Raw genomic sequence first — 14,436 nt, 5'->3', positions numbered from 1 at the left:
GTCAAATATCTCCGTTTTTCAAGACAAACTATGATCAAAACGAGAGCTAGAGATTTCTTTGTAGCCAGCATTTCAGCCCCGCGTGTAATGCAGCTCACCGTCACCGAGCGCGTCATTCATTGATGATATAAAACTCCGGACGAGTTTTCTCGTGCGCGTCCGTTTTTAGCGCGCCTTCACTATCGTGCAGTCTGACATTAATGCCAACTGAGATCTTACAGTGTGCCATGGCTTACAGCAGGGATCATGTTCATACAGTCTGACGAGGGACATTCGCAAAGGATTTTGAAAAATCGCACAGTGTGCAGGACCCATAACAAAAATATGTTATAAGGACATTATGTTTCCATTAAGTTATAAAAACATTATTTCTGAATGTTCAAAATGTCCGAAAACATAATGTAACGTTACTTTTAAATGTTCTCGGAACATACAACTAACCATTTAATCATGCATTATTCTGACAATTAAAATAATGTAAAACTTTTCAAAGTAAGATCTCATAAATGCATCGGCCACTAGGTATTATGGCCAATACTAAAACGATATTAAGAGTTTGTCAATCACACTTGTGCTATTGTTTATATATGTACAAAATTTTGAACGTTCGCATTCAGTTTATGTCATGGTAGTAATTTTTATATATTGTCGGGCCTATGCATTTCATGATATCAATACGTTTATTTACAATATTTACATTTATGCATTATTTACATTCATGCGACTTGCCAGAGGAGAACAGAACAAATCATCAGGGAACCAACAATATTTGCAGTTTTTATTTCTTGCCAATGTTGCTACTTGATGTCCAGTTTTAAATCTAAGGTCTAAATAACCTTTTGCTTTTTTCTCTCGTAGTATTCGGAGAAAGAGGACAAGTATGAAGACGAGATCAAAGTTCTCACTGATAAACTGAAAGAGGTGGGAAAATGTAACCTAAATCAACTGTTTATTCTAATAGTTTTGCATGCCAGTGTTTCTTATTTTAGAAGCATACTTTACACAAGTACACAATGCAGATGCCACTCACAGCAAGCGCTCATCTCATTATACATACCATAGACCGTAAAAAAATATGGACGACTCGACATCATCCGTTTCCGCTTGCCATATTTGAAGCTTTTAGGCGGCCTTGCACGGCGCGGACATCTTGGGACCGAGTCTGCGCAGTAGCGATTTCGGGACCGGAGTTGCGCAGTAGAGCGCAGGAAGTAGAGCAGGAAGTACAGTCGCGATATCAAAAGCCCGCCCACACTCTCGCAGATGCAGAACAATTAATTATGTTGGTGTGAAATAAACAGTTATGGAAATGTAGAAATTAAAGCTAAAGCTCTAATCTGCTCCCAAAAATTTTGAAAAAAGTCCGTTAGTGCCTCAGTGACAACTTCACTCAGAGAAGCCGTCAGTCTCAGCTGTCAATCATGACGTCACACCCCCCGTTTTTATAGCATCAAATAACTAACTCAAACTAAACTTATTTTTAAAACGAACACCTGAAATGAAATCATTGTGATGATAACTGCCTTCAGTGACATAAACTAACTTTGGGGAAAACATTTTTGAAATGTAATTTTATTATTTAGTTTGCCTCGCGTCCATTAGAAATCACAGAGGGGCGGCTATACTGGGACCGGTCACCGGGGGGCGATCGAGGCGCGAAAGCTTCAGTAAATGAGAGGGAGACTGCAGGCTTGATACATACTCAACATGTGTGTTTTTGTGTTACTGTGGCATACTTTCATACTCAAGGGGGCGATAGAGTTTCCTGCAAATGCATATTGCATTAAACCAGATGTGTCATTATTCAGGTCCATCTTAAACGGTGCAGTAAGTGATTTCTGGTAAACGCTGTTGATATTTAAATGCCTCATGCTTATGTCAATAAGTGAAAGCAATTTGTGTTACTATGATAATTCAGGTCGAATGTTTAGTTGTTATTTAGCTCCTCTACCTCCCAATAAACAAACACTCTTTTTCTTGCTCCCTACATAACATGATAGTCCAAGGAAAGTAACTAATATATTACAAATGTGGCAAGATTAAGGGGTTATAGTGATCATTAACCCATAAGAAAAAAAACATGATTATTTCTCCTTTCGGACACACTTTGGGACCCGATGTTGGAAATGGGCGATGGTGGAGGTTTAGACTTTTCAGGCTTATAATTCTAATAATGCAAATAAACAAACAAGGGAAGATGACACGAGTATACTCAAGTAAAATACAGCATATCTTAGTTCTGTGAAACACAGCAAAACCAATTTTACTCACATATCGAGAAGAAATAAAGCAGCCCCGGCATAGGGACTTTCTCTCCAGCGCAGGAAAGTTTCTTCAATATTAACGCAGGTTAGCCTGACAAGCCAGAGCCACATCAAGATGTTTGGTCTGGAAACTCACCATTGACAGCTCAATCCGAGGGGCGGATAAACGGTTGTCTTTCAAACTCCCTCTGCACGCGATAGGATAGCGCTACAACCAACCAGAGCAACGAAGGTGAAGAGGAGCTCGCTGACAGATTAAACATTCGCCGTATCCGGTCAGCTAAACTCCGAACACATCTTCCCTTTTTAAGAATGACTTCAGATTCGAAAGACCGCCGCCGTTCGCTAGTTTCTGTGTAGAAGCACGCAAATGCAACTCTGCCGTCGTCATTATGGCCCCACCCACCGACTCTATACACGATGTGATTGGCCCGGCAAGAGTTAGGGGAATACAGCTCAGAAGGGTTTTGAGAGTTGCTAGACGACACTCGCGGGCAGATTAAATTTGCTGCCGCTAGGGTGCGTCTAGATTTCTAGGCTAAAGGCAGGTCTGAGCTCTTGCCTGATCGTAACCCTTCTTTTTGAAGTTATAAATATTCCTCCTTTGCATGTTCTCTGCCATCTCTGTCTTTCTATATTCATTCTGCTAATGTCTGTTTTGTGCACCTAGCTCCTTATTGTTCTTATTGCTTATTGGCTCAATCTCTCTCCTCCCCCATCATGAGTGGACACGCCCCTTACTACTGATTGGCTAACTTTCTACTCTCTCATCATTAATAGAAACACCCATTACTGCTGATTAGCTAACTCTCTCCTCCTCCATTATTAATAGACACGCCCCTTACTGCTGATTAGCTAACTCTCTCCTCCTTCATCATTAATGAACACGCCCCTTACTGCTGATTAGCTAACTCTCTCCTCCTTCATCATTAATGAACACGCCCCTTACTGCTGATTAGCTAACTCTCTCCTCCTCCATTATTAATAGACACGCCCCTTACTGCTGATTAGCTAACTCTCTCCTCCTCCATTATTAATAGACACGCCCCTTACTGCTGATTAGGTAACTCTCTCCTCCTTCATCATTAATGAACACGCCCCTTACTGCTGATTAGGTAACTCTCTCCTCCTTCATCATTAATGAACACGCCCCTTACTGCTGATTAGCTAACTCTCTCCTCCTCCATTATTAATAGACACGCCCCTTACTGCTGATTAGGTAACTCTCTCCTCCTTCATCATTAATGAACACGCCCCTTACTGCTGATTAGGTAACTCTCTCCTCCTTCATCATTAATGAACACGCCCCTTACTGCTGATTAGCTAACTCTCTCCTCCTCCATTATTAATAGACACGCCCCTTACTGCTGATTAGCTAACTCTCTCCTCCTCCATTATTAATAGACACGCCCCTTACTGCTGATTAGCTAACTCTCTCCTCCTCCATTATTAATAGACACGCCCCTTACTGCTGATTAGCTAACTCTCTCCTCCTTCATCATTAATGAACACGCCCCTTACTGCTGATTAGCTAACTCTCTCCTCCTTCATCATTAATGAACACGCCCCTTACTGCTGATTAGCTAACTCTCTCCTCCTCCATTATTAATAGACACGCCCCTTACTGCTGATTAGCTAACTCTCTCCTCCTCCATTATTAATAGACACGCCCCTTACTGCTGATTAGGTAACTCTCTCCTCCTTCATCATTAATGAACACGCCCCTTACTGCTGATTAGCTAACTCTCTCCTCCTTCATCATTAATGAACACGCCCCTTACTGCTGATTAGCTAACTCTCTCCTCCTCCATTATTAATAGACACGCCCCTTACTGCTGATTAGGTAACTCTCTCCTCCTTCATCATTAATGAACACGCCCCTTACTGCTGATTAGCTAACTCTCTCCTCCTCCATTATTAATAGACACGCCCCTTACTGCTGATTAGCTAACTCTCTCCTCCTCCATTATTAGACATGCCCCTTACTGCTGATTAGCTAACTCTCTCCTCCTTCATCATTAATGAACACGCCCCTTACTGCTGATTAGCTAACTCTCTCCTCCTCCATTATTAGACATGCCCCTTACTGCTGATTAGCTAACTCTCTCCTCCTCCATTATTAATAGACACGCCCCTTACTGCTGATTAGCTAACTCTCTCCTCCTCCATTATTAATAGACACGCCCCTTACTGCTGATTAGCTAACTCTCTCCTCCTCCATTATTAGACATGCCCCTTACTGCTGATTAGCTAACTCTCTCCTCCTTCATCATTAATGAACACGCCCCTTACTGCTGATTAGCTAACTCTCTCCTCCTCCATTATTAATAGACACGCCCCTTACTGCTGATTAGCTAACTCTCTCCTCCTTCATCATTAATGAACACGCCCCTTACTGCTGATTAGCTAACTCTCTCCTCCTTCATCATTAATGAACACGCCCCTTACTGCTGATTAGCTAACTCTCTCCTCCTTCATCATTAATGAACACGCCCCTTACTGCTGATTAGCTAACTCTCTCCTCCTTCATCATTAATGAACACGCCCCTTACTGCTGATTAGCTAACTCTCTCCTCCTCCATTATTAATAGACACGCCCCTTACTGCTGATTAGCTAACTCTCTCCTCCTTCATCATTAATGAATACGCCCCTTGCTGCTGATTGGCTCACTCTCTCTCCTCCCCCATCATGCTCCCTACTGCTGATTGGCTCACTGTCCGGTCCACACTCTTCAACAGCGTTTTTCAAAAATCGCTTATTGCACCTTGAACTCATTCCCCACCATTGATAGTGTTTTCCATCATCTATGACACAATGCTTCCCCCACCATTGACTGAATTTTCCGGCTATCCACGTTTTTCCTGTTTTGATTTCTCAGGAAGATTCTTTTTAAAATGAATGAAATGTATAATAGATTTACATGCATTTGCATTTAGTGTGGAGTATATTTCTGTCCATCACTCTGCTCCTCATTCTGCCCCTCTGTGTTTCCTCCACAGGTCGAGACTCGTGCAGAGTTTGCTGAAAGGTCGGTGGCCAAACTGGAAAAGGCCATCGATGACCTCGAGGGTAAGTTCTCCGGCTGTAATTCATCGCTCCTCCCTCAGGAATTTAACCGTTGTCCTTTCTGACTGTGTGCGGCATCTAGTCAAGCTGTATTTGTCTGTTCATTGTATTGAAAGAAAGAAGAGTGGTAATAATGCTAGCATGTTTTTTTTAAGTCCCCCTGTAGGCTATAATTTTAGCCTTTAAAAGACATAAATTACATATTTAACATTTTTTTTCTTCCTGTGGAAATTATATCTTTATGCTTAAAATAGCTTGAATGTAACTCTATACCCTCGCTTCATTTAGTATATGTGGATCCATGAATATGCAAATTAGCCCCGCCTCCACTCACTCGCACCAGCTCAGAGACTCACTCACTCAACTTTACTGTAGTAAACACTGCACAATGGCAAGTGAAAATACTGGTGTTGACTGATGAATTTATAGCATTTTAAAAACCCCACATATTAAAAACCCCACACAGACATATAAAGAAAATTAAACACTTGTTTTTCACCACAGAGGGTTATTAAATTAGACTGTGTAAACCTGCCGGCAATTTGATTTCGCTCTGCAATGGAAACCTGTACAGTCATTCTACTGCTTCTGTTACACTTTTGTGCGAACCAATCACAGACTGGCTTATCCACTTGGCGCGCTATTGGTGGGTTTAATATAATGATGGATCGAGAAGTGATGGGTCGTTGCCCGTTGATCCAAGAAGTCCTCGCTGCAGCCTGTAGCACGATGACGTACTGGATCAGATCCAACACGTACTGGACACGCATGCGCGGTGGTTTCATTCACAATTCGATGACGTCATATACGCATGGGCAGTAGAGTTTGAATGCACAGTTTTGCTGGATAGATAAATACTCAAACTGCTCGCGCAAAAATAATGATTAATAACATGCTCACGCCATCAGGATACGTTTTGCATTTTCCCTTGAATGTGTAGGCTACTGGTATTTTAAGTTCTTTACAGATCGTGCTGCATTGTACATTGAGGATTAACATTACAGAGACAATTACTTGAATCATTTTTCCTTCCACTCAACAGCAAGTATGATCAGAATATATTAAAATTGTAACTGTTTTGCATGCATGTACAGCGAAACTAGGATACTTTAAGCATCACATTTATGAAAAGATGATTTATTCATCTATAATTACTTAATATTATTTATCAGTAATACAACTACACAGGTTAGATCATCTATATACAATATTGATCATACATGTCACTTACGCATACGCATACGCATTATAAGTTAACCCAGAGATCGGTATGACGTCGCCATAACGATCCACCATCCAGTACGTATTGGATCTGATCCAGCAACGTCATCGTGCTGCAGGCTGCAGCGAGGGGTGTCTCCGTTGATCACGCCTCTTGTGGTCTGATTGGTTGAAGGACTATCCACTTGCATACAGTCATTTGAATTATGCTCGTTTATCACTCCTCTTGTGCAATGTTCAATCTTAAATTGAGCTTGGTCTGGTGATAGCCAGACAATCTTTATATAGTTTTAGCTAACAATTAGAGAAGATGTTCAAATTAAAATGGACCGTTAACCTCACATAATGAGCTGGATAATGACACTATTGTCTTCTGTAGGGCTGCTTTACAGATAAATTGAAGATATTTTAGAATGAATTAACTATTGATACAGTTATTGAACTGAATTGAATGAAAATGAAACTGAATTGAGCTGAATAATGTCATGATTGTCTTCAGTAGAGCTCCTTAAAAGTTGTTCTGAACTCCTGAAACGCCTCCATTGTAGTCTTGAGTTTCCGTCCGGGAACGACTACATCACAATATTCCTCATTTAAATAATTAATATGCAGAATAAATGGGGCGGTTGAGTTAGTAGTGTGTTGAAACTCTGGCAGTTATGGTAAGGGGCGGGGCATTCCCCCAACATGCTGGAAGTGCTTAACAAATCACAACACACTGCTCCAGTCAACCAATCAGAGCACAGTGTGCTGTTCCGAAGGCGGGGCTTCATAGAGACAGGAACTAAACCGAGCGCTACTGACAGACTGGGAAGAGACGAGCTGCAGCAATGGAGAATATGAGGAAATAATCAACATTTAAGCAGGAAAACCTGCTCTAGTAGAGCCTGCAATCAAAATTAAAGCATCTGAAATTGCATATACTTCCCAACTATATTAGGCGTTAAACAGTATGTGACAGAAGTAGTATCTGAATTTACAGTACTCATAAAAAAAGCATAGGCAAAAAGTAGGCGACGGATTAATTTATGAATGACACTGAAGCAAAGTCACCTTATAGGTCACATTCATACTAGAGTATTTACTTTATTAGCAATTGTGAAGTTATGAATTATTTAAAATAAGTACCTACTCAAGAGAGTGTGTGATTTTAGACCCAGCCCCAGATTTTAACCAAAAAATCTTAATGCACTATGTCTTGTGAACTTATTGTTTCCTTTCTTTTTCTTTCTATAATTTCCTGTTCCTGTTTCCTGCTTCCTCCTTCTTCGGCCGAAATGCCTCTCCTTTCTGCTCTTGACCTTTGACCTCCAGATGAACTGTATGCTCAGAAGCAGAATTACAAAGCCATTAGTGAAGAGCTGGATCTTGCCCTCAATGATATGACCTCCTTATAGAAGGTGTTACGTGTCAGCAGTGCTTGAGTTGAATATTATGAGTGCAGATGTTATTCTGTTGGTTGGAACTTGTATCCAAGATGGATGCATCATTATTCTGTGATTGACAGCCTTCTTGTTCAATCAAGCAGTGCTGCTCTGCATAAATTACCCTGTGGCTTCCTGATTGGCTGTGCCTCTGTCTCTGTTTCTCTGCTCACCCTGTGCCTTACATATTTCAAGTCTTTTAAAGTTTGGTTATTCTTCTAAAATGTAATAAACCTTTCTGCTCTTTCTTGTGTCATTTTCTTCCGTTTACAAATATAACATATTTCCTGCCTCTCTGATCTTGAGTCGTCTTTATCTTTCAGTCATCTTTGTGGCTCTTATAATAGAGACAGAAAGTAATGAAAAAGCACTTAACATTTTCACTGTAAAAAATGCTTTTCTTACTTAGTATTTCTGCTTTGTTTCTAGTCCAAACATCTAAAAAGTCTTAAAACAAGAAGTATTTACTAGACAAGCAAAAGTAATTGTCTTGGTTTGGGAAAAATTAACTTAAAACTAAGAGAGTTTTCGCTTAAAATAAGCAGAGGAAGGGGAGGAAACCTTTCCTGTTTTGACGTCATAACAGGATAGTTCTCGATCGGCTCGTCTGGGCTCTTATTTATTCAAAGGCAGAGAAAAACTCAGTTGACACCGATCAAAATTTCTAGCCACTTGGGGACAATATTGAGGCTATAGGGGAACTCATATTAATGTTGAAAAACCTTATAAAATGAACATTTCATACCATAGCACCTTTAAGGCAGTGCATTTTTATCTTGATCAATTCCTACCGCCATATTAATTTCCAATCAATTCCCCTATTTCCCCTTTCCTGATCCAGACAAAAAAGTCATCACACTGAAAGGATTATCGAATCAGCGCCAAGCTCTGCCCACTGCTTGTTAAATGGCATTTGTGAAATGTCCTCAATTATTATGAAAAAAATCTTTGGGAAAATCGTGCTTTGGAAATGCATGATTCATCAAATAGGTGTCAAGTTCGTAAATGTAGCATATTATCATGAAAACCGGCTTTTAAAAAAAAAAAGCACCCAAAATAATGAAAAAAATAGATTTTTAAACACAACAACAGTGTGTGTGAAAGAGGTAATTGTGAAATATATTAAACAATTTCATGTAATTTTACCAAATAAATAGATCAATTTATTTATTTAATGATCTAATTCATATTTAATTAAATTAATGATCTAATTAATAAATTATTTAATTAATTATTTAATTATTTCAGAATAAACTGGTACATGTTTTTTTTATTTAATTATTTATATATTTATATTTATATTATTTAATTTTTTTTAATTATTTCATTTTGTGTAATTTGGTCCTCCATAACCATTCATACTAACGCAATATATTTCTAATATACAAGGTTTATGAGACAGCTGGATTAGGAGGCAGGCTAAAGAAGAAGAGAAACACAGACTTCTTTTTGCTGAGATAAAATATTGCATACTGTAGTACTGCTGTCTACTTTCTAAAAATATTTAGATATTTCTAAAAATGTTTTACTGCAAAATATTCAGATATATCCAATATATTAGTATTATTATTATTAAAAATAGCTCCTACAGAAGCATATATTATTACTTATATCATCATTGAATCATTGTGACTGGATTTCTGCACACTAACGAATGCTTTCATCATAACGTTGATTATTACGGGAGTTTTGGCGAGAGTCCAGATCTCAGTCACTGATTAACTCGCACTGTTTGATTGACAGCTCCGGCTAATGTAAAGGGAGCCTTCTTTGATTGCTTTCTATATATAATTTAACCACTGTTTAAATGACAGACTATTTTCATCCTACAAAGACAAAAATGTTAAGTTAACCGTGAATCATTACACATATTTTACAATTCTGTTTGCAAAGCCTGCGCCGAATCTGTGACTGTTTTACCAAAGAATACACAGTGAAAAGTACAGAATATAAATAAATAATGCTCAACTGAGACATTCACATTGCTGAGAATAAATAAGCTCATTCCTAGCATTAGGATCCTTTGAAGGTGATGTTATTTTAGTCCAGTCGTCTCTCCTCGTCATCTCACTAACTGTAACGAACTGCTCTGAGACAGAAGGTTGGGTTGAAGATCCAAATGCAGTATTTATTGAAGGGTAATCCGAAGTCGTAGTCCATAAAACACACAAAAGGTCAAAAACAGACAAGCAGTCCGAAAAGGCAAACAAAACAGAAGGAAGAGGCAAAAGGCTAATCCACAGAGAAGGCAAGAAATCAAAGACCAAGATACATGAAACCAGGGAAACGCTCAGAAATGCAGTTATGAGAAGAGAAGCAGAAGAAAAGAAGAGAAGAGAAGAAAAGAAAAGAAAAGAAAAGAAAAGAAAAGAAAAGAAAAGAAAAGAAAAGAAAAGAAAAGAAAAGAAAAGAAAAGAAAAGAAAAGAAAAGAATGCAGTTGTGACACTAAACAAGACTTCGCACTGAATGACTGAGTGAACAAGGTATATATAGGCAGAGGTGATGAGACACAGGTGAGTGCTAATGAGTCCTATAGGCAAAGGATTATGGGTAATGTAGTTTGTGATGGAGTGACAGTCCGGGGTGGAGTGCCCTCTGGTGGGGGTCATGGGCACTCACACTGGTGAATTGTGACACTAACACTCCAGTGGGCGGGGCCAAACTTACAATGATGAAGTAGGCGTTGATCTTCTTCTTCTTCTTCTTCTTCATCTGTCTTTCACCAATGAGTCATTCTCTGGGCTCGGTTACAATAAAAGCTGTTTTTGGTCTAACAAGGAAGCTTTCAGTTGTGAAACTTCCAGGAGATTTTTGTAGCATGATGACCTTTTATAAGTCAAAAGCTCAAGGAACATTTGATTTCTCTGTTCCTTTAAAAAGGTTTGTGCGTTGTCTGTAAAAAATAAATTCCTCTGTGGAGATTAAATGAATGGGATTTTACTTCCGTAACCCAGCTGTGATTTACTGGTACACAGAAAAAAATGCTTTTCTTACATAGTATTTTTGTCTTGTTTCTAGATAAAATATCAAAAAATTCTTATATTAAGAAACATTTTCTAGACAAGTAAAAATTATTGTCTTGTTTTGGAAAAAAACAACTCAAAATTAAGAGAATTTTTGCTTAAAATAAGCAAAATAATCTGCCAATAGTATAAGAAAAATAATCTTATTTTCAGTTTGAATTAAGATTATTTTGCTTACTGTATTGGCAGATTATTTTGCTTATTTTAAGCAAAAACTCTTTTAATTTTGAGTTGTTTTTTCCCCCCAAAACAAGACAATTACTTTTGCTAGTAAATACTTCTTGTTTTAAGAATTTTTAGATGTTTGGATAGGAAACAAGACAAAAATACTAAGTAGGAAAAGCAGTGTATGTAGCCTGGGAGGACGTTTGTTATGAAATCAAGTTGTGTTAACAAAAATTGCACAGATATTTGCAGTCAGTGATGTTTACTGTATATATGCCAATGAACCGGTAAATTTGTGTCAGTCATGTCTTGTAATGCTGGTTTATTTCAGAGAGTCTGGCTGAGGCGAAACAGCAGAACCTGGAGATGCATCAAGTCCTGGATCAAACGCTCCAAGAGCTCAACAGCTTATGAGCAAACCAGAGAAGAAACCCATGAAGAATCCCCATTCCAGAGTTTCAGCTGTCAACCCTTCCCAAAGTGTTTTGTGTGTTTTTTGGTTTTGTATGTTGTAAGTTATGTTATTTCCATCCATTATTTTTTGTATTTTGTTCCGGGGCCTCATTTATAACCGTTGCGTATGCACAGAACAGACCCTGGAAGAGGCGTACACCACTTCCTACGCATGAGTTATGATTTATAAAAACAAACTTGATTGGAAATTGTGCGCATCTGTATGCAAATTTGAACATTTTGGAGACACCGATTGGTGAGGGACCGACGCAGAAGAAGGAAAACCACTTTAAATCCTCATTATGAGTCCTAATCATAAATACAGTGCATGTTCACAATAACAGTCTAAATTAGTGCTGTCAACCCGATTAATCACGATATGTGTGCATGTATATTTATATAAATACACACATGCAAAATTGTTATATTCATACATAAAATATATCCATACTATATTCAAAAATTCATACATATACAGTATATACATGCAAATATTTTTGAATATATACACGTGTTTGTGTAGTCAAATATATATATAATAATTATACACAGTATACACACATATATTATGTAAACAAACTTATTTTGGATGTGATTAACCGTGATTAATCGATTTGACGGCACTGGTATTTAAACTCTGTTTTACATTTGATATTAAATAAAATATAAAATTCTCATTAATGGAGTTAAATGACATGAAATCATTATCCAGAAGTTACAACATTGTTTCATATTCTTAAATAGAAATATTTTTAGTGGTGGATGCAATGAACACTTTTCCTGTGGCCTGCTGAGTTTGAATGTTTTAATACAGCGAGGATTGCTATAGGCGCATGATAATAGCAGAGCTCAAGGTCTGAGAAAGTATTTTTGCTTGAATAATGATCAATAATGCGTCAAAAGGCCTATCTGTTTCCATTCAAGATATAAAGCAATTAAAAATAATATTTTTATTATTTTTAATTGTGGAAAAGATAGAGAAAAACTTTCTCTGAAGTGTATTTTATATTATTTTGTTTGATTTATTCAATGATTATTATTCTAATGTCTTGTACTGTTATACATGGTATCACGAGGATGAATATGCAAATGATATGCAGGATATGCACAGTAAAGCCATGCGTTGTAAACTCCATATATAGATATTTCGGGGAGCATGTATGCACAATCTTCCGCTAACTGGGTTTTATAAAAGGGATTTTGCGCAGGTTCTGTCATGAAATCTAGCTTTTGTGCGTACGCACACTTTTGGAATGAAGTACGGAAAGTTTAATAAATGAGGCCCCTGATTATTTCATAATGCACCAACGTTAGTCCGTTACAAAAATAATAACTAATGTCTTGTTGCTGCCATTTGTCCCAGTTTAAATACAAATTTATAAACTGCCAAAATATGCCAGTTTAACAGTACTTTATGGGTTTTTTTATTTTTATTTAAAGATAATGACCCATTATTGCATGTAAGGTTTCCCAACTATTTTCCAAACTTTTTCTAACCTGGCGTAAGATCAGTGCTGTTTCATGTATTTCTTTTGAATAAATAAAGAGGGATTTTACACGTAAAACAGTGAAATTATTAAATCACATGTTAGGGAAATGTATTCAAATATAGTAAAAAAGTATAAATGGACAATAATTGGACTGGATTTTTGGCAATAACAAGTAGTTAATCGTTATTTAGTCGAGCCACTTTTGCAAGGTTGATTTTCACTTTGGTTTGATGACTTTTTTATACCAATTTAAACTAAATAAATGTTTACTTATTTGCACACCATTTTCCAGAGATGTATATGGAAATATCAATCAAGATTTTTTGTATCATTGGCTGCCAAACGATTAATCGCGATTTATCACATACAAAATAAAAGTTTGTGTTTACATGTGTGTACTGTGTATAATTAAAGGCCTATATAAATACACACATTTCTTAAATATACGTGTGTTTATTCAATTATACATAATAATTATATAGTACACTAAACACAAATTATATAAACACAAACTTTTATTTTGGTCGCGATTAATCATTTGACAGCACTATTTTTTTTACATCATTTTCAATGACATTTTAATGTTTTGGGAATAAGTCTTAGTTTTGTATTTTGAACCATTTTTAATACAAGGTTAATTTTCACTGTGGTTTGATGCTTTTTTAATTTAGTGTTTTATACCTATGTTAAACTAAATAAATGTTTCCTTATTTGCACACTATTTTCCAGTCTATGAGAAGTATACGAATTATATCAATCAATATTTTGCAAAGGAAAATTAGGCTAAGCCTGTTTAGGATCAGTAAGATCAATTTTTTTTTTTTTTACTTTATTTTCATGACATTTAGCCTACCCCCAACTTCTTTTATTCCAATTGAAAATATGTTTAATATTTAACCTGTATTATGTGTCGGGCTATAATAATTTTTTACATTAATATATTGGGAGAGAGAGTTTGGGTGTAAGAAAAAATAATCCCAGGCCCGAAGCCAAATCATATAAAGGAATTTGACCTGCCACACACACACTAATTAATGACCTTGAGGCACAGACTTATGTAAGTAATTGCTGTGAAGGTATGAGGTCTTGAATTAGTTCAGGAAACACATTTTAAGATTCATACTATGGCGAAGCCTTATCTTATAAATATTAACTGTGAACTCTGACGTTTGACGTGGCCTGGCGACTGAACAAACGCTACTATGACGAAGGCGTGAATCATGAATATTAATGAGGATACGTGCTCGCACGCTCAAGAAAGTCTATGAAGTACGTCAGTTCAACCTCATGAATATTTAAATCAGATGCCTTCGCCGTAGTATGATTGG

General features: G+C 37.3%; 1 protein-coding gene across 4 annotated transcripts in view; it reads left to right on the top strand.

Annotated features, from left to right (window-relative positions):
• The window catches only part of tpm4b (tropomyosin 4b), a 38,236-nt gene extending 24,484 nt beyond the window's left edge, over positions 1-13,752 (top strand). For 2 of the 4 annotated variants that reach the window (XM_067452834.1, XM_067452837.1), the window contains 3 exons: positions 859-921; positions 5,265-5,334; positions 11,497-13,752. In XM_067452834.1, the coding sequence (XP_067308935.1) occupies positions 859-921; positions 5,265-5,334; positions 11,497-11,579 (216 nt within the window). In that variant the 3' untranslated portion in view covers positions 11,580-13,752. Of the gene's footprint in view, positions 1-858; positions 922-5,264; positions 5,335-7,866; positions 9,017-11,496 lie in introns of those variants that run through there. The other 2 variants (XM_067452838.1, XM_067452835.1) reach the window with 2 other exon arrangements.
• The last annotated feature ends 684 nt before the right edge of the window (positions 13,753-14,436 follow it).

The sequence above is a fragment of the Pseudorasbora parva genome, chromosome 9 (assembly GCF_024679245.1).
Source record: "Pseudorasbora parva isolate DD20220531a chromosome 9, ASM2467924v1, whole genome shotgun sequence".
In the NCBI taxonomy this organism is placed as follows: domain Eukaryota; kingdom Metazoa; phylum Chordata; class Actinopteri; order Cypriniformes; family Gobionidae; genus Pseudorasbora; species Pseudorasbora parva.
This window is presented reverse-complemented; position numbering and strand designations above follow the sequence as displayed.